General features: G+C 49.1%; 1 protein-coding gene across 3 annotated transcripts in view; it reads right to left on the bottom strand.

Annotated features, from left to right (window-relative positions):
• Positions 1–18,444, bottom strand: part of MTRR (5-methyltetrahydrofolate-homocysteine methyltransferase reductase) — a 31,879-nt gene that overhangs the window by 7,904 nt on the left and 5,531 nt on the right. For all 3 annotated transcript variants that reach the window (XM_086675855.1, XM_025924414.2, XM_086675850.1), the window contains exons 4-11: positions 17,487–17,604; positions 14,357–14,735; positions 9,828–9,950; positions 8,118–8,271; positions 7,154–7,242; positions 4,802–4,979; positions 1,038–1,080; positions 303–489 (exon numbers count right to left, since the gene is read on the bottom strand). In XM_086675855.1, the coding sequence (XP_086531981.1) occupies positions 303–489; positions 1,038–1,080; positions 4,802–4,979; positions 7,154–7,242; positions 8,118–8,271; positions 9,828–9,950; positions 14,357–14,735; positions 17,487–17,604 (1,271 nt within the window). The remainder of the gene's footprint in view (positions 1–302; positions 490–1,037; positions 1,081–4,801; positions 4,980–7,153; positions 7,243–8,117; positions 8,272–9,827; positions 9,951–14,356; positions 14,736–17,486; positions 17,605–18,444) is intronic.

Below are 18,444 nucleotides of genomic sequence, written 5' to 3'. Positions count from 1 at the left end.
CAGTATGGTCCTGGACTCTTCCTGTGCCAACTGGCAGGAAAGGCCTTCTTTTCTACGAACAGGACAAGGAAGGAGAAAAGACTGTATTTTACAAAATTCATACTTTAAATATTTGAGAGAGACATGGAACGCAGGTAATGTTTTCCTGACTTCCCAGGAAAGAGATTCTAAAATTCAAGTACGGCAAAAATTTTCCCTTGAATAAACTGCACAGTAACGGACGATGCCAGGGAAGACCACGTTGTTTTTTCGAATCAGGTAAACAGCATTTTAAGAACGCCCACACTGCACATTCCCAGTACCTCAGGAGCAGGGGCTGGCCCGCCTTCTGCAGGGGACACCTGCGTGTCTGGACGAAGGATGGACGCGACCACCATGGCCAGCCAGCCTGTGCACACGCCCCTCCGCAGGACCTCCATCGTGGTGGGAGACAAAAACTCCACGACGTTGAAAACGAAATGAAGCTTCCCCGGGTGAGACAGATTTGAGCTGCAGAGACACACAGGTTACTTTTAAACTTTGTAACAGGACTGATCATCCAGGCTACACTCAGCCTTTCTTACTGGACACAGAGAGGTTTCCTTCTGGGCTCTAAGCTGCCTTCTAACTCCTCAGGGAAAAGCGATCTGTTGCTCCTTAAAAGCTCCCCCCCTCCTGCCCCCCATCTTGTGAGATTCCAACTCCCTGTTTGCTTCGAGACTCCGTAAGATCTCTGCAACCTTTCATCTCTTCACTGGCGGCCTCTGCTACCCAGCGAAGGTGGCCTGGCCCAGCACTCCAGGCAGCAGGTGAGGCCCGGGCAACTGTGGCCTCACGTGGGGGAATGTGGTTGCAGCCCAGGGACTAAATGTGGTTGTGCTCCTGCAGGACCAGAGTCCCAAGACGGGTCTCCTTCATTCCCTATCGTGTCCCTGCTATTGTCTTCCACAAATCAGGTTAAACTTCTACCGGGTGAATTTGGAACTAGTAAGGATTTAGAAGTCGGAGATTCACAGTATTTTGGGAGAGACATGCTATGTGTTAGTAAATATCAGTACCTCGCACACGAATATGGTCTGGGCTGGAGCTTAGGAAGATGCTCTAGAAAAAAGAAAATGAAAACAAGCAATGAATTCACTGCTACTGAAAAAAAAATTATATGTAAGGGTTTGTCAAAATTCAAGTCTGAGTTTGATGCCTATTTTTTATTTCGAATACCCAAAATAACATGTTTGCATTTAAATCATAACTTTTTTTTATTTTTTACTTCTCAGTATATGAAATTTATTGTCAAACTGGTTTCCATACAACACCCAGTGCTCATCCCAAAAGGTGCCCTCCTCAGTGACCATCACCCACCCTCCCCTCCCTCCCACTCCCCATCCACCCTCAGTTTGTTCTCAGGTTTTAAGAGTCTCTTAGGCTTTGGCTCTCTCCCATTCTAAATCATATTTTAGAGCATGTGTAAATTCACTGTGACTAAGCAAATTATGACTGAATACTTTTTCCAATTCCTCACATTAAAAACCAGACACGTGGCATTCCTTTAACTGGAAATCAGTGTGTCTTTCTAAGGCTAGCTTCTTAACCCAAAGGATAATAGAAGCATCCATGAAGGGGCTTCAGAATCAAGAAACTCATTAAATTCGCTATGTGTGTGCAGTTTTCTGAGAAGTGTCCAGAGTTTTCATATTTCAAATAAGATCATGACTCCCAAAAGATTAAGGGTGTTAAGGATTATGGGAAATACTTAGGCTTGAAATATTTTTCCTTCTTATATTTATATAGTAAGAAGAAAATGGGAACGTAGTGGTAAAACCTTTAAGTTATCCAGAACCCAGCGGTTTCCAAATACATTGGTGCTCTTTTAAAAGTCGGTCAGGGGCGCCTGGGTGGCTCAGTCGGTTAAGCGTCCGACTTTGGCTCAGGTCACGATCTCACGGTATGTGAGTTCGAGCCCCGTGTCAGGCTCTGTGCTGACTGCTCAGAGCCTGGAGCCTGTTTCGGATTCTGTGTCTCCCTCTCTCTCTGACCCTCCCCCATTCATGCTCTGTCTCTCTCTGTCTCAAAAAAAAATAAAAAAAAAAAAAAAACGTTAAAAAAAAAAAAAAAAAAAAGTCGGTCAAAGAGTCAGGGGCAGCTGGGTGGCTCAGTCGATTAAGCAACCAACTCTTGATTTGGGCTCAGGTCATGGCTCATGGTTTGTGAGTCTGAGGCCCGAGCTGGGCCCTGCACTGGCAGCACAGAGCCTGCTTGGGATTCTCTCTCTCTCCCTCTCTCTGTCATTCTCTCTCTCCCCCACACCCACACACCCCCTTCCCTACTCTCCCTTTCTCTCAAAGTAAATAAACTTAAAAAAAAGTCAAAGATTCACTACTTGAGGGTGGGAGGGAGGGGAGGGTGGGTGATGGGTATTGAGGGCACCTTTTGGGATGAGCACTGGGTGTTGTATGGAAACCAATTTGACAATAAATTTCACAAAAAAAAAAAAAAAAGATTCACTACTTGAATACCTAACTGTCCACTAACAAACTCTGAAACTTTTTGTGTTCAACGTTATACGTTTAGGAGTTCTCCAGTAAAAACTGGGAAAGACCTGTTCTAAAATTTAATAACAGAATAAGGCTTAAAAAGGGCTCAACATAATATAAGCTTTAGATACATTCAATTTCTTTAAAGAAGCTGGAAAATAATTTTTTAATGTTTATTCATTTTTGAGACAGAGAGAGACAGAGCCTGAACGGGGGAGGGGCAGAGACAGAGGGAGACACAGAATCCGAAGCAGGCTCCGGGCTCTGAGCTGTCAGCACAGAGCCCGATGCGGGGCTCGAACTCACCAACTGTGAGATCATGACCTGAGCCGAAGTCGGACACTCAACCGACTGAGCCACCCAGGCGCCCCAATAATCTAATTTTTTAAGCCTCAATGCCTTTACTCATTTTTTACATAAATGCTATACAAAATTAAAAGACAGCAAATCGGTGAAAAGAACAGAAACCTATTCTCATATGCTGGGGAGCTTTACAAGAGTTCTTACAGTTTGTCTACACATGTTCTGGTTATTCTCCCAACCCCCGTTCTCCCTCCACAGACTCCACTGGGAAGGGGAGGAGCGTCCCTTTGAATACGGGGAAGTGGGAGGAGCTGCCTCGCTCAGAAACTTCACCGTTTTGAGCACAAGGAAAAGGAGTACTAAGAAAAAGGGAAAAAGGCGCCAGTTGAATGTCCGACTCTTGATTTCCGCTCAGGTCATGATCTCACGGTTCGTAAAACTGTGCCCCGCATCGGGCTCCACGCTGGGTGTGGAGTCTGCTTGGGATTCTCTCTCTCTCTCTCTCTCTCTCTCTCTCTATCTCTGCCCTTGCCCTGCTCGCCACTCATGCACATGTATTCTCTCTCCCTCAAAACCCTCAAAATAAATAAACTTAAAAAAAGAAGAAGGGAAATAAAGCAGGAACTGACTTATAGAGGAGCACACAGCTAATTCTGCGGGACAGTGGGGCACCTTGCGGCCTAACAGTGAGAAGCAGGATATACGTTTTCCTGGAACCAAAGATAATGCAATTCTGAAGGTTTTACTAGTTATCAGCAGAGGAAAACAGCTAGGAGAGGACAAAACTACAAGCACAGGAAAGTACTACGCATCTAAGACTCCTGCACACTTCTCCGTCACCATCCCTGCTAAACGTCTGTGGTCCCCACGGAGGCTGCAGAAAGTCCCTCCCTGACACACAGTTCCTCAGGGAGGTCTTCTCTCTTCTGTTGGAACAAAGACCCCAAGAGACAGTGTGGATGAAAATCAAGGTAATCCTACATTTGGACATTTTGTGGCTAGTTCACCCAAGCCTCAAGCCCGGAGGCTCCCTGCACGAGGCGGCACGTGCCGGTACGACACGGGGGGCCCCTGCTGCCCTGGGAGCGCCCTGAACTGGACGTGCCCAGCGGCGACACCTCTGTGTTCTGCACAGAGAGCACCCACCTCCTTAACCTCTGTCACGTACACCTGATGCCTATCAGCTTTGAAAAACCTGGTTTCCTTCGGGAAACTCCTTTTTCGGTAAAATCTGACCAAAAAAACTTTCCAAACCATAGCTGAATGAATAGAAAAGATGCTGAAGGCCAATCCAAAGAAGGAGAATGACCACTGGCTGCAAGGAAGCTCAGACGATTGTGATGATGGCAGAAGGACGGAGTAAGGAAATAAACATTGTGGCAGTGGGGTTCTTCCCACTTCCAGGAAGACCCCGACACAGAGGCTCCCTCCCAGAGACGCGCTCCCACCTGCCACCTGCCAGACAGACGGGAGGGCCCCTGGGGCGCAGGGCCGGGAGCACTCACGGGAGGGCCCTTGGCGCAGGGGTGGGGAGCACTCATGGGAGGGCCCCTGCGGCGGAGGGCCGGGGAGCACTCTCGGGATGGCCCCTGGGGCGCAGGGCCGGGGAGCACTCACGGGAGGGCCCCTGGGGCTCAGGGCTGGGAGCACTCACAGGAGGGCCCCTGGGGCGCAGGGCCGGGAGCACTCACGGGAGGGCCCTTGGCGCAGGGGTGGGGAGCACTCATGGGAGGGCCCCTGCGGCGGAGGGCCGGGGAGCACTCTCGGGATGGCCCCTGGGGCGCAGGGCCGGGGAGCACTCACGGGAGGGCCCCTGGGGCTCAGGGCTGGGAGCACTCACAGGAGGGCCCCTGGGGCGCAGGGCCGGGAGCACTCACGGGAGGGCCCTTGGCGCAGGGGTGGGGAGCACTGATGGGAGGGCCCCTGGGGCACAGGGCCGGGGAGCACACACCGGAGGGCCCCTGGGGTGCAGGGCCAGGAGCACTCACCGAGCAGGAGCGCCAGCGGAGGCTGGCAGGATGGGAAAGCCAGCAGGAGGTCCAGCAGCCCGGTGTGGGCGTCCCGCACGAAGCGGCTGTAGTCGGCGGCGCCCTGCCTGCTGCACAGCTCATGCAGCCTGCGCCTGTCTGGGCCGGCCGCGTGTTCCGCCAGGGCTCTCAGCATCGCCTGCGGCCAGAAGAGGAAGCAGGCTGAAAGTACCACGTGGGGCCAGGCTGCGCGAATCTTCCGTCAGTACGTACCCGGGGACGCGCCTGGTCACCCGGGGACGCGCCCGGTCACGCACCTAGGTGTGCGATCAGGAGAGAGAACTTGGCTGGCACCTATGTGCTTTCATTCAGCCTGCTCAAGAAAGTGCCCTCCCACGTTCTACTTTCGGTCACCTTTCCTGTTTCCCAAACCAATGGGATTCAGTCCCAAGTTCGACCTCAGATGTCACGTCTGGTGTACTCGAGTAACAGTGATCAGGAGTCTCGTTAACTCCTCATTTTAACTCGAGACAAAATACCTGTTCTTGTCTTAGCCGATGACCACAAGCTAGACTTCTCTCATCTGCTAACCGGTAAGTCCCTTATACAAGAGGCACTGGGCACGACCCCTGCTCTGCCCTAAGGGTTCCCAGCTCGTGAGAGAGCTCAGGAGGCCAACTACCCCGATAGGGGCTTCGGCAGCCAGGGTGTCCCGGAACGCAAGCCTGGGCCGACAGCTGGCCCCGTGGAAGAGACGGTCAGGAGGGCGAAGCGGCCAGCAGTTCCGCAAAGGCACAGGCGGCCGGCAAAAGCATGCTCTCCGGGGCCATGCCGTGTTCACTAGCACGCAGGGAAATGGGGGCGCAGGACAAAGGCTGCAAAGACAGGCAGGGCCAGAGCATCGAGAAGCCTCCTGCACACGGACTCTCTGAGTCACCTCAGACTCACTGCAGAAAGAGGAGGAGAACAGAAACGAAGAAAGCCAAGCAATGACATCCTGAATCCCAAGCCTCAAAGAGCCAAGTCCAAACTCTCGGACAAAAGACCAAACTTGCTAGTGACGACTTCCGGTTTCCACGTATTCGGACCATGACATACATATAGATGGTTCTTAAGGACATACACCCGTTAAATGGCACATACAGCTGTCACCACTCCAGGGTTCTTTAGGGACAAAGCAAGTAAGCGAGTCCTCTGTTTCCAGTGCTAAATGAGATGCTAACAGACACTCCTACTTGTCACCCCATGGCTCAAGCACCTCGTGCCCTGGACCCCCCAACAGGAAGGACGAGGTCCCTCCTCTCGTGAGGGGTCACGGGTTTCCAGTGGCTCAGCTCAGGAGCCCTGCCTGAACTATCCTGGGACTAACACCCTGCAAGCCTTCTTCACGATGCCAGGCACAGGGCCAAACACACACCGAGCCCTCGGAAACCATGTGAGGTGAACGAGCACCCCACTTCTCTGCACGGGTCGCAGGCAGGATACCTTCCCACGCTGGGGTACACGAGCTCCTGAGTTACTCATTTTTGTGTCCAGAATTTTTACAGTGAGAATGTTACTTTTATAGTAAGGAAAAATATGTTTATGTATATTCGCTGTATGGAAAGGTAGAGCTGAACTAAATTGTGAAACGTACTGTGTTTAATCAGGAAGTTCTCATCACAGTGAATTCTAAATGTACTCAAATTACATCCAGGGCTGAGCCTCTCTCTAAAGGAGTTTGCTTCCCAAAGGCTGCATGCAACAAACGACGAATACGACAGAGAGCAGAAATGGCATTGTGGAGGGCACCCTGATGGAGGCACCACCCATGCTCACTGGCAAAGTGCGGCCGGCAAAGTTTCCCCATTTGGATCTGTGTAGGGACGCGGTTGGAAGAAATCAGGTGCGATCATCTTCGAAACGCAGCTCCCGGCACCCTACTGACACCTAGTGGATCATTCTCTCTGCACATTCATCTAGACATCCGTAACCTACCCGAATCCTTTAATTCTGATTTAACAGTAGGTGACTGTGTGCTTTCACCCAGAAGAGACCCCAACATTAAACAGGACTGCACCCTCATAAGCTTCCTGTCATCAATTAGAAAAGGTGTCCCTGTGCAGTAGAACACAAGGTCATCTGGGGTCACCTTAATCGCTGATTAACGTGTCACATCAAGTTAACGGCTGGTAAGAATAAGAAAAATGTCATTTCAACAGAAAACACAAAATTTCAATATAAGCACAACCCCAAAAATATTTGTCCATGACAAATACCATACACGCTTGGAAACTCTTGAAAAGATGCCCTGAACGCCGTATCTTCTAAGCCTTCAAAGGGCAGATACACAGAGCTAAGTATACTTGCAAACAGTCACCCAAAGAGAAGTACCTTCTTAGGAACTGCTCTTATTTCAAGGCACCAGGTGAGAATGAACTGGAGAGAGCGTCCCTCAGGGATGTGCTGGGGTAAGGCTGCTCCTTTTCAGGCACACAGGAAAGAGTTCATGACACAAAAAATAAAGAATAGAATGTTTTTGCATCCTTAAAAACACAATTACCTGTATTCTTTACGTTACCGTGCTAGCAAGGTACAATAGGATTTGTGGCAATGTTTATCCAGTCAAAAAATTTTCCCAAAATGTTTACAGGGAAAAAAAATCCACTTTGCAAAAATAAATAAATAAAAGAATTATAAATTCAATAGTATTATTAGCCACACCTACCAAATCTAGGTATACCAAACAAGAAGGAAATTATCCAAAGCCAAGGACCAAAACAAACAAACAAAAAAAACAACCAAAACCAAAAACCAAAATATGGCTCTTGTCCATTAACAATGCATATTCTTCTCAAAAAGAATTTTAGAATTGATGAAACTCCAGTTCAAGATTCTAGGCAAACAACTGAAAAAACACATAATGCCCCTTAATTATGGAAAACTATTTTTATATACTAAATAAGCAATAAATATGCTATGACAAATACACATTATAAGAAAACCTTAAAAAGGTCCATATAATAAAAGTTTACTGTAGGACAACTCTCGTAGAACTCCACAACAAAATAATGCTAAGGGCAGAAAGCCAACGAACAGACTCGGTTACACTCACGTGTCCTGTCCAGCAGTGTCCCAGTAAGCAGAAAATGCATGATCATCCCACCCCGTGTGATGGGTGTAAAAGTTAAGAAACTGGCAGGCCAGCACGTGCCCGTGTCCCACCCACTGATGGGGCGCCAGGCCTCAGGCCACCTGTGCAGCCATCACACAGGGTTGGGGAAGGAGGGCCTTGCACTGGTCACCTCCCATGCGTTGGTCCAATGACACCTGAAGAAATAACAGATCGGGGCTGTACCTTTCTTCTTTGTGTCACCCTTAATTTTCAAGACGACACAGTGCTCTCTTCTGTCTGTGAGCCGCAGTCTTTGGAGTAGGTGTTGAACCTCAGAATCACTGTTGGGACAGATCACGTTGAAGGCATCTCCAGGCTGATAGGAAAAATCTGTTTTCTAGAGAAGAACCAACATGGAAGAAAAAAAAAGCACATGAGTTAAGTGTTTGAGCCGTGGGGTAACAAAAATATGTTTTTATTATATTCTCATTTCAAAATAGGAACTACAAACAAAATGATTCTAACTTCAAAAAATAAGCCCAACTGAACAAACCTTTTATTAGGAGTTACTTTTTTTTTTTTTTTTTTTTTAAATTTTAAAGTAACCTATACACCCCACGCAGGGCTCCAACTCACAACTCCGAGATCAAGAGTCATATGCTCCATGGACTGAGCCAGCCAGGGGCCTCAGGAGTTACTTTAAAGAAAAAAACTTCCATAGTTACCCAGAGTTTTGTTTCGACCATTTGAGTATTTTTTACAATGTTAAAAGCTTTCTCATTTAAGGTGACTCAGTAAATGTTTTCATCATCAACGTAAAATTCCCTCTCAGGCAAACACGCATATAATGAGTGAGAGAAACTTCTTGAGGCTGTCTGCATTGGTCCTCGATTTCCTTTAGTTTTTTTCTTTTGGGGAAGAACGAGGGCAGGAGAGACATTGTATTTCTTCCTTACTCAGCAGAAAACGTTACAGCACTCGGCTTTGCTGCTGGGAATGAACGCAGACTGGAAGATCCACGTGCCCCCCACAGCGATTCACAGAGTGACACAGATCCGGAGAGCCTCTGACCACACGTGCTCACATCCCCGGCCAGTGAGGGACACAGCGTGAACCCACCTACCGGCCAACCCTCGCCATTTTATGACGAGAGCGTAACACAGAATGAAAAAGAAAACGTTTTGGTATACACAGAACATTCGACAACACTTCCAAAGGAACGCGAAACTACTCAATCGTGTGCCAGCAAAACCACTTAGTTTTGATGCCTGTCATTTCTCTCTTCCTATCAGAAGTTCGGCAAAATCTACAGACGGCCCTGACTCCCTTTTCTGAAAGCACTCCCGGAACCCCCACCGAAATACACAGCTGAGGGACTCTGGAGCCTCCGGCCCTGAGGTCACAGGAGGCCAGTGGTTTGGGGCAGGGGCCGGGCAGTGGCTCGTGGATGGAGCTGAGACACAGCACGTGCCCCTAAAACTACATGAGAACACTTATCACCATCTTTCTGGAGGGATCCCTGACTTTTCCCGGATTCTCAAGGCACGAGAGCCACCACGACGACGAGGAATGAAGCAGTCGGTGCCCGGCCGGGTCTGAGCTCTGCTCCCGACCACCCTCCAACGACCCGCTGCCTCTCTCAGGGCTGATGCTGCTGTTTTTTCATGGCTTACTGAGTGAGGGGACGCTGCTCTCTCCTAGGCGAGAGACACTCTGTAGGTGGCGCCACTGTTCTCTCCAATCAACTCACCTCCCAGATCCCTCCTCATTGTAGCCCCACCCCCACACACCCCCAAAGTGAAAAGAAAACATGGGGGGACGTGGGGAGAAAACATGGGGGGTCGAGAATGAGCGGGCCTGGTGTCGGTCAGAGACCATCCTCCTTCCCAAGCGTGGGGACCCCAGCAGCCCCTCGACAGCACACGGGGCTCAGAAACAGCTTCTGGAACTTACTGAAATGTCCAATTCCACCAGGAGAGTGGTTTTGATGGCATCGTTCGTAGTCAGCTGAACTGCCTTTGAAATTGGAACTTGAAAAACTGGATCCACGGGAGTCACAGATGCTCGGCTTTCCTCCTCGAGAGACAAATGTGATAAAATATCACTAAATGCGATTTCCAATTTTACTCACCATTGCTTCACTTAGTGACTAGGTAAGATCTATAGGGTCTTAGAAAACATCCTAGCTCTTGAAGAATTTGTTTCTAAGGCAAACGGCTATAGACACATGCCTCTCAATCTTTCAGAAGAGATAGCTCATCCAGATCTTAAATGCCTTGGTTATTAGGTACATTTCTGGGATATATATTGAAAACATCAGGCACCAGCATTTTCGTGTAAAGATCTAACAGTCTTCCAAGTAAACTGTGCAAAAGGAGGCAGCGTGCATGCATTATTTCAGGAGGGAGACTGTAAAGGAAAAGACAGAGGTTTAAGGCTGGAAGACGCCTGCAGAGATGTTCCTGAGAACCTTCAGCCTGCTGGGCACTGATGACGGGAATGTTCCGCACCCGCCCTGGTCAGCACAGGAGCCACCGGACGCATGTGCCTAACAAACAGCTCTTACTTTCATTTATTTAACTTTAAGTGGCCACCCATGGCCAGTGGCTCCCGTATTAGCGAGCCCAGGTCTTGGGAAACCACAAAGAAATCCAATTGGTTGCACTATTTCCACCCCTTTCCTACCTTGATGCTCCTCAGCTCTTTTGAAGACAGAAACTTACAAAACGCTAGTCAGTTAACACTGGATACACGGCTAGATGGGAAAACTGGGAAAAGCGTCAGAGCTCAGAGCCTGACAGTCATGACATAGGGCTACCGGGAGAAGCCCCCCGCCAGAGACAGCCTTCAGCAGGGCTGCTGGGAGCACTGTCAGCAGACGGCCCTCAGCTGGCTCGTGGTCATCTGGGACCCCGGTCATGCCTCCTTTCAGAGGCAGCCCATACACAATGACTAGCTGATGACCATAAAGGCCCAGTCCCTTTGCCCCAACTCTGGCCAACTCTGAAGGGCCATCCCAGCTCCGGAGAACCCCGTGAGATCGGCTGGGGCCTTTGCTGGAACGCCTCGCAGCCCACTTCTCACCGTGCCCACTCCTGCTTCTGCCCCCCCTCTCCCCGAGGTGAGGATCTCAAGGGGATACCCTAAAAATAATCACGTAGTTCGATTTACAGGAACCGAGTCTGTGACAGCCGGTGTTAGAGTGGCTTCAAGATGCTAAAACGGGAGTTTGGAGCTGGATCACCCACCTGGCTGACAACAGCACACGACACCGGTGGCAGAGGGGAGACAGAGCACAAGGCGGCAAGGCGGGAGCTAAGTGGGAGGGCGCACCATGAAAGGGAATGCACTGGACAGTAGCTGGTGCTGGAGATCTAGGGGGAAATAGCACTGATACGGCCAGTAGAGTTGTGGGTTTTACTAAACTTCATTGACACCTCTGGAAAAAAACGCAAAAGCTGAGAAAACACTTAAAAACTAAACACGGAAGCCAGAGAACATCCTCCACGGCATCCAAAGAAGCTGCTGTCTCTTGCCTCGGGACAGAAGGCTGAGGCCTGTCTCTGATAGGGAAAGAATGGCCTCCTGGCAGCTGACAGGGGGACGTGAGGCTTCAAAATCTTGAATCCCTAGATTCCCTTGAACCTGCTGAGTCTGCAGAAGTGGCTACTTCTTCCTACAGAGAGCAAGAACTCCCTGCTGCGTGAGTCCTCTGCCCTGCAAGCCACGCCCACGCCCCCACTAGGGCATCCCCCCCTGGGGGGCTCAGGGCTATGTGGTGGGAAGGCCACGAGGAAGCCTGTGAGTTTGACGTGGCCTTCTCCCCCCACGAGGTACAAAGGGAAACATCCAGCATCCTGAGAGGAACTGCAGGCACAGATACCATCCCTAAAAGTCGACAGGACCAGGGACGGTCTCCATCCACTTCGCCAACCTGGGCCCTGCAACGACCAGGCGGACCCTCGGGGAGGACGACGAGGAACCACAAGAAACACAAACAAGCGGGAAGCCCCAGCTCAGCCTCCGCGCAGGATGGCTTCCTCTGAGAGATCAGATCCACACGGCCTCAGGCGCACGGCGCGTGGACACAGACTTAGCCAGTCTGCTCTTCTCCACGTCTCTCCCTAAAGAAGACCACACGCTTCCACGTGGAATAGACCGTGGCAACGCTCCGGCCGGCTGTTACGGCAATCCGGCTCACGGCGGGACATCTGGACTTGCAGCACGGCACACGAGCCCGTCAGTGCCACGGTGCCCACCAGACCCAATGGGGGGACATGTGGCTGGTGTGCGAGCATCCCAGGGAAGACCCACGCCCTGTGAGGACCGAGGGGCCAGCGCTCTCGGTACAACCTCCGGGAGCCCGACAGCCTGGGGCAGGCCTGCGCCTCCCAGCAGAGGACACACCCTGTGTCCTGTCCGTCACCTCACCTGGGAGAAGCGGGACAGCCTGGGGCAGGCCTGCACCTTCCACACCTGGGATCCTAGGATGGCCGCTCCGACCCCAACACCAGGCGACACACCAGGTAGCAGCCATGCGGGGTCCGAGTGACGGGGGCTAAGGGGTCCCATGGCCGGTCCCACAGCCCAGAGGCCCCACAGCCCAAGAGCCCCCAGGAAGGGCACAGGTGCTGTGGAGCGGGACTGGCTGCTCTCCCAGGGCTCCTCCCCTCCTCTCCCCTTCCCTAACGTGACAACCCCAAGAGGATGGCCTAAAATAAATCTCTGTCCAAGCCCTTATCCTCTAAGCATATCCTTTGGGCAATGTACACAAATATCCCTTAACCGGTTGAGATTTTAAGCCTTTCAACCACACCCCCAGCAACTGACGCTTATTTAATGACACTTCCTGTAACAGACACCTCCTTAGATCCTCCTCAAGCGCCCGGTCAGGCAATCACGTTCACACACGCCTCTGCCACGTGCATCCGTCCCCACAGCGTGCAACAGGGGCCCTGGACCCACTTGTGCGCCAGGTTCGTTAGAGGGGCTCGTGTCGGTTCCCAGACCTGAGAAACGTGTACCTACTGTCATCACCTCCGTCAACAATTCACGCGATTATCAAGCGGAATGATACCCAATAGTTGTTTATGTATGAAGACTTGTTTATCTGGATGCTTCAGAGAGATGCTATAAACGTTAAAAAACCACCATCATATCAGGTGTCAGAAAACAGTTCTAATATACCAGAAAGTCGTATTTAAATTGCTTCATTAAAAATAAGGAATCGAGGGGCGCCTGGGTGGCTGTTGGTTAAGCGTCCGACTTGATTTAGGCTCAGGCCACGATCTCAGGGTCATGAGATCAAGTCCTGAGCCCTATGTCTGGGTCTGCACTGGGTGTGGAGCCAACTTAAGATCTTTTTCTCTCCCTCTCCCTCTGCCTCTCTGCCCCACGCATGCTCTCCCCTCCCACCCCCCAAAAAAATTGAAATAAAAAATCAAGAAACAAGAAATCAGGATGGCTGCATGAGGGTGTGGTTTCCATGAGAAAGCCGGCACCAACTCCACAGTCAGCCACTCTAAAGACAGAGTGTGGCTCTGCCCCAAAAGACTGGCTTTCAATGGAGATGTGTACCAGGCATGTCCAAAGAGTAGTGACGAGAAATGAGATATTATCCAACTTAATGCTCAAAATGTACAGACTTTTTTTAAGTTCATTTATTTATACTGAGAGATGGAGCAAGGGAGCATGTGTGCATAAGCAGGGGAGGAGCAGAGAGAGAGAGAGAGGGAGATAGAGAATCCCAAGCAGGCTCCACGCTCTCAGCACAGAGCCCCATGTGGGGCTCGATCTCGCAAACCATGAGATCAAGACCTGTGCAGAAATCAAGAGTCAGACGCCCAACTGACCAAGCCACCCAGGTGCCCCCAGATTTACAGACTACTTTAAACTCACTTCCTTATTGGTACAAAAAATACACTTGACAAAAGAAAGTGACTTAATATAGGCGAAAACAAGTTTATAAGATGTTGCCAAGAAAATTAATCCCCCAAACGGAGCATCCCAAGACACCAAAAAGCCATGCTGGAAATGAAATGGAATGGAATGGAATGAAAAAAAAGCCATGCTGGAATGAAATGGAATTTTACTATAAAGAAGTGCTTTAAGTTTAGCTGCTAATGTAATTTCCTGAGTACCCGCAACAAAGAATTCTCCAAAATAACAGAGAAACCGAGCTCTTAACCATTTGCTGCTTCAACCACAGAGGTAATGGAATAACACAAACGCTTCTGCAACACACAAACTTTCCCAGAAAGGGGCTGGGCTTCTCAGGCCTCGGTAACCACGTAACCCTGTAGCACAGAAGCAGCCGCAGACCACATGGGAATGGACGGGCAGGCCCATGTTCCAACAAAGCTTTATCTCCGGGATAGGTGGTGGACCAGTTTGCTGCCCTCTGTTGTCATGTAACAACAACAAAACAAACCCCCTGGTGAGTTAACATTCTACAGCACGAGGAATAAAGTAAAGCCACTTACCTGGCTGAGAAACTCGTGCAGATGCACCTGCAAATATTCTGGTGGAAGGGCAGGGATGTTCAGAGAGGCCTGTGACAGTGGGGGAACCGAGTGGGTGAGTGAGGGCTCAGACTCTGCTATCAGAGCACTCGATTGATCTCTGTTCACTGCATTCTGTTCCTGAACCTCAGAATCCCTTCTGCCTGAGTCGGCTAATCTCAGAAGTTCAACTCGTGATTCAATGTGCAATAATTCTGGTTTCACAGGATCCATCCTCTGGGAGGCAGTCGATGCTATCTGGAGAGCTCCGTTTATCTCCTCTTTTCCTCTAGTGGACGTAAAATGCTTCGTGAGGGCAGCCCAGAGTCCGTCAATCCAGGGCTCAACCACAAGTTCTAAACTGGATTGTGGTAACAAAAAAGGAAAAAATACAAAAAGGCCTAAGTTCTCCACTTAAATGTGCAATACTAGGGCAACTGCAGTCTATTTGGCTGAGCACTATGAAGCGGTCAAAAACACTAGACATAACAATGATTCGGAATACAATATACACTTGAGATCGAGTTAAAAACACCATTTTGTGTTCGTCGGCACTTCAGCCACAAACAATGTCAGAATGGAAATGAAGCCATTTTAGTAATAGGTAAGAGGAATGGGATTGCTCTTAACTTTCTAAAATATAGTTGGCGATCTTTATTTTAAGCAGCTGTGATTTTAAACAGGCATGCTAAATTCCGAGGCTAACAGAACTCCCCCCAAATCCAAGTCCACTCTAATATCACATGACAATTACATAGCTCAAATGCGACTTCACTTTTTCACCTAATTTACTGACCTTTTTTTCCCCCTAGAGATTAGAATATTACCACGAAATCACTCCAGATTAATGCTATTTTGACTAAATATAAATAGTTCAAATCTTCAACCGGTTCTGGATATTTTTGATAAAATCTGCAGCAAGTCTGAACATAAAGGAAAAAACTAATAATCCTTTAGGAAAGTTGAGTGAATCATAGGTAGGTCTTAAAATGTGGTAGTGTATTTGCCAATAAACAAAGTAGGGTAGGCCCATGGTAACATCTCATATATTTCCTGAACTGAGAAACTTGTGGATCGGAACCTTGGAAATAACCTCCTTCTCATTTTTAGTCACAACTCAAAGGACATATCAAATAAATTCTAATTCATAAAGTTAAATGGCAGGCGAAGGCACATTCCAGGCCTCTGTCTTCATAGGACTCTGGCTATAAGCTCGTTAGATTCACTAGGTGCTCACAGCTCAAAACTTGGTTCCACGCTCCACATCCACCCCTCCGAGCCTTTGGCAAAGCAAGTACCCAAAACTCTGAGTTCCACGACGGCCGCTCCGTCGAACACGCCATTCTCAAGGCTCAGAGATATTGAGACGATGACACCGTCGCAGGAGAGCTAATGTCTGTGGAGTACTGACTACGTGGCAGACATTCTTCTAAGAGGACAGCCTGTGTCAGTTCATCCAGTCCTCCCCAAAACTCCCCACAACACACACTATTATTCTCTAGTTCACACAGGGAGAGATGGTAGCACGAGAGGGGGAAGTAACGCGACCAAAGTTTCACGGTCACTAGAGGCGGTGGATAGTTCCGGATCTGGACGCAGGGATTTGGACCCCACGCTGCATCCTGAACCCATCAATGTGGTGACGGGTACACTAAGCCAGGATATCTTCTTGAAAACAATTTTAGACGAGGGTAAGTTCAAATAAGGTGGTTAGGTTAAATGTTTCAGAGATGCAGGTTAATACGCTTAAGAATTTTATTTTTTTTTTTAACGTTTATTTATTTTTGAGACAGAGAGAGACAGAGCATTAACAGGGGAGGGGCAGAGAGAGAGGGAGACACAGAATCTGAAACAGGCTCCAGGCTCTGAGTGGTCAGCACAGAGCCCGATGCGTGGCTCGAACTCACGGACCGTGAGATCATGACCTGAGCCGAAGTCGGACGCTCAACCGACCGAGCCACCCAGGCGCCCCAAGAATTTTAACATTCCATCCAGTAAATGCACAGGGAAACAATGCCCCTGACAAGACGTAAAATATGGGCTCAGGGAAAGGCCCAATGGGTTCTAGAAGAAGTTAGCAAGTAAACGGCTCTTATGAGACAAACAATGGGAGGTAACAGGATTCTGACAAAAAACCCACCAAAAAAAAAAAACCAATATAAAGGAACAAAACTAAAAGGTGAAGACACAAGGCAACACGGTCGAGCTCTGTCACAACTAAGAACGTGCGTGCTGAGATCTGGAAGCGTCCACAGCATCGCAGCTGCAGGAAATGATGGAGGGAGCGGACCCGAAGGGTGGGTTACGTGGAGCCACACTCGTGCGAGGTGGCGCTATGCAGAAAAGCAAGACATTTGCTGACTTTGTCATTATTCATAAAGAAAAACCAAGTGAGTATGAATTTAATACACGCACCGAGTAGGAAAAAGCAAGCGGGTATGCTGTAATCTGGCTAAAACGGCCAAAGGCTAAGTGATAAACTAAGGCGGAGCACGACATCTAGAAGACCTTTGAACAGACACATGAAGAGGATTTGAGAGGCCGCACATGCAGTGAAATACTGAACTGTAAAAACGAGAATAATCTAATGGAAGCAGGAATTCTATTTCTGGCCGGCATGGTGGCAAATGGCCGTTAAGATGGCGAGGGAAAGAGCCTAGGCACCCAGAGTGCCGGGAAGGCCTCTGGTCTGTGTTCTCTGTTGGTGACGCGTGGCCTGCCGGGCGCCCTCCACGTGAGGACCTGCACGCAGTCACCCCCGTGCGCGCGGCAGAGAAGCAAGCGCACGTGCTATCAAAGTTCCTGAAAAAAAAATGTGGACTTTCACAAAGACCTACACGCTTCAAGATAAAGATAACGGTACTGGGGCGGTTTTTCAAATTTCTTCCGGTAGCAGCTACTGAGATGAGTGAGGCACTTAAAGTCAACAGAATAAGTACATCAAGCTCCGGCTGATCTCTGGCCCTAGAGCTAAAAAAGCTAAGAAAATGAAAATACCACTTTCAAAATAAAAGCTTCAGTGCTAAATCAAAAGTCATCACATTTTAGAACCTCACAGACTTTCATCAAGTACCAGCAGGGGCTGAGCGGAAACCGCACAGTCTGTCCTTACCCCACGCAGTCATCTGCGTGTCCAGTGGCGTAGAAATGCTGGGCACCGAGTTCCTGAAGTCGCTTATCGATGATTTTCCCGCCATTACAGAAGTATGTGTATTCTGAATCGCCCAGCCCTAGGAGCCCAAACGGGTTGTTAGTGCACCGTAAGATTTAAAGAAGGTACACAGAACAAATACATAGAGTATTTAAAACAACATTCTACATGCTGATTAACGAATACATAACGTATAGCTTCACGTTTTCTGAGGTTTTCCTTGAGTAATACTAAGCATGCAAACGATCGTCTTCTATCTTACCATGTTAAAGTATCAGATGCATCGAAACACAAACAAGTACTTCTTGGCCGCTGTTAACAAAAATATGTTCATGTTTGTTTACGCGAATCTGTAAAAATGTGGAAACCTTAGGGGCGCCTGGGTGGCTCAGTCGGTTGAGTGTCCGACTTTGGCTCTAGTCATGATCTCATGATTCATGGGTTCGAGCCCAGGGTCAGGCTCCATGTTGACAGCTCAGAGCCTGGAGCCTACTTTGGATTCTGTGTCTCCCTCCCTCTCTGTCCCTCCCCTGCTCTCTGTCTCTCTCAAAAATAAACATTAAAAAAAAAAATTTTAATGTGGAAGGAAACCTTAAAACGAGAATTAGATACGTTAAAAAAAAAACCATAACATCTGTCTTTGCAGATTTTTCTGATCTAGTGAGAGGTCTGCAAACTGCAGCCTGTGAGCCAAATAAATACCGTTCGCTGTCTTTCTTCACATAAAGTGCTGGAACACAGCCAAGTCCATCTGTGCACGTAGTGTTCATGGCAGCTATCAAGCCACAACAGCAGAGGGAAGTAGTTGTTATAAAGAACACATGGTCGGGGCGCCTGGGTGGCGCAGTCGGTTAGGCGTCCGACTTCGGCCAGGTCACGATCTCGTGGTCCGTGAGTTCGAGCCCCGCGTCGGGCTCTG

This window comes from Puma concolor, chromosome A1, assembly GCF_028749965.1.
Source record: "Puma concolor isolate L17-30 chromosome A1, mPumCon1.1.hap2, whole genome shotgun sequence".
NCBI classification, from domain to species: domain Eukaryota; kingdom Metazoa; phylum Chordata; class Mammalia; order Carnivora; family Felidae; genus Puma; species Puma concolor.
The sequence above is the reverse complement of the archived record's forward strand: the minus strand, read 5'-3'. Positions and strand labels throughout refer to the sequence as shown.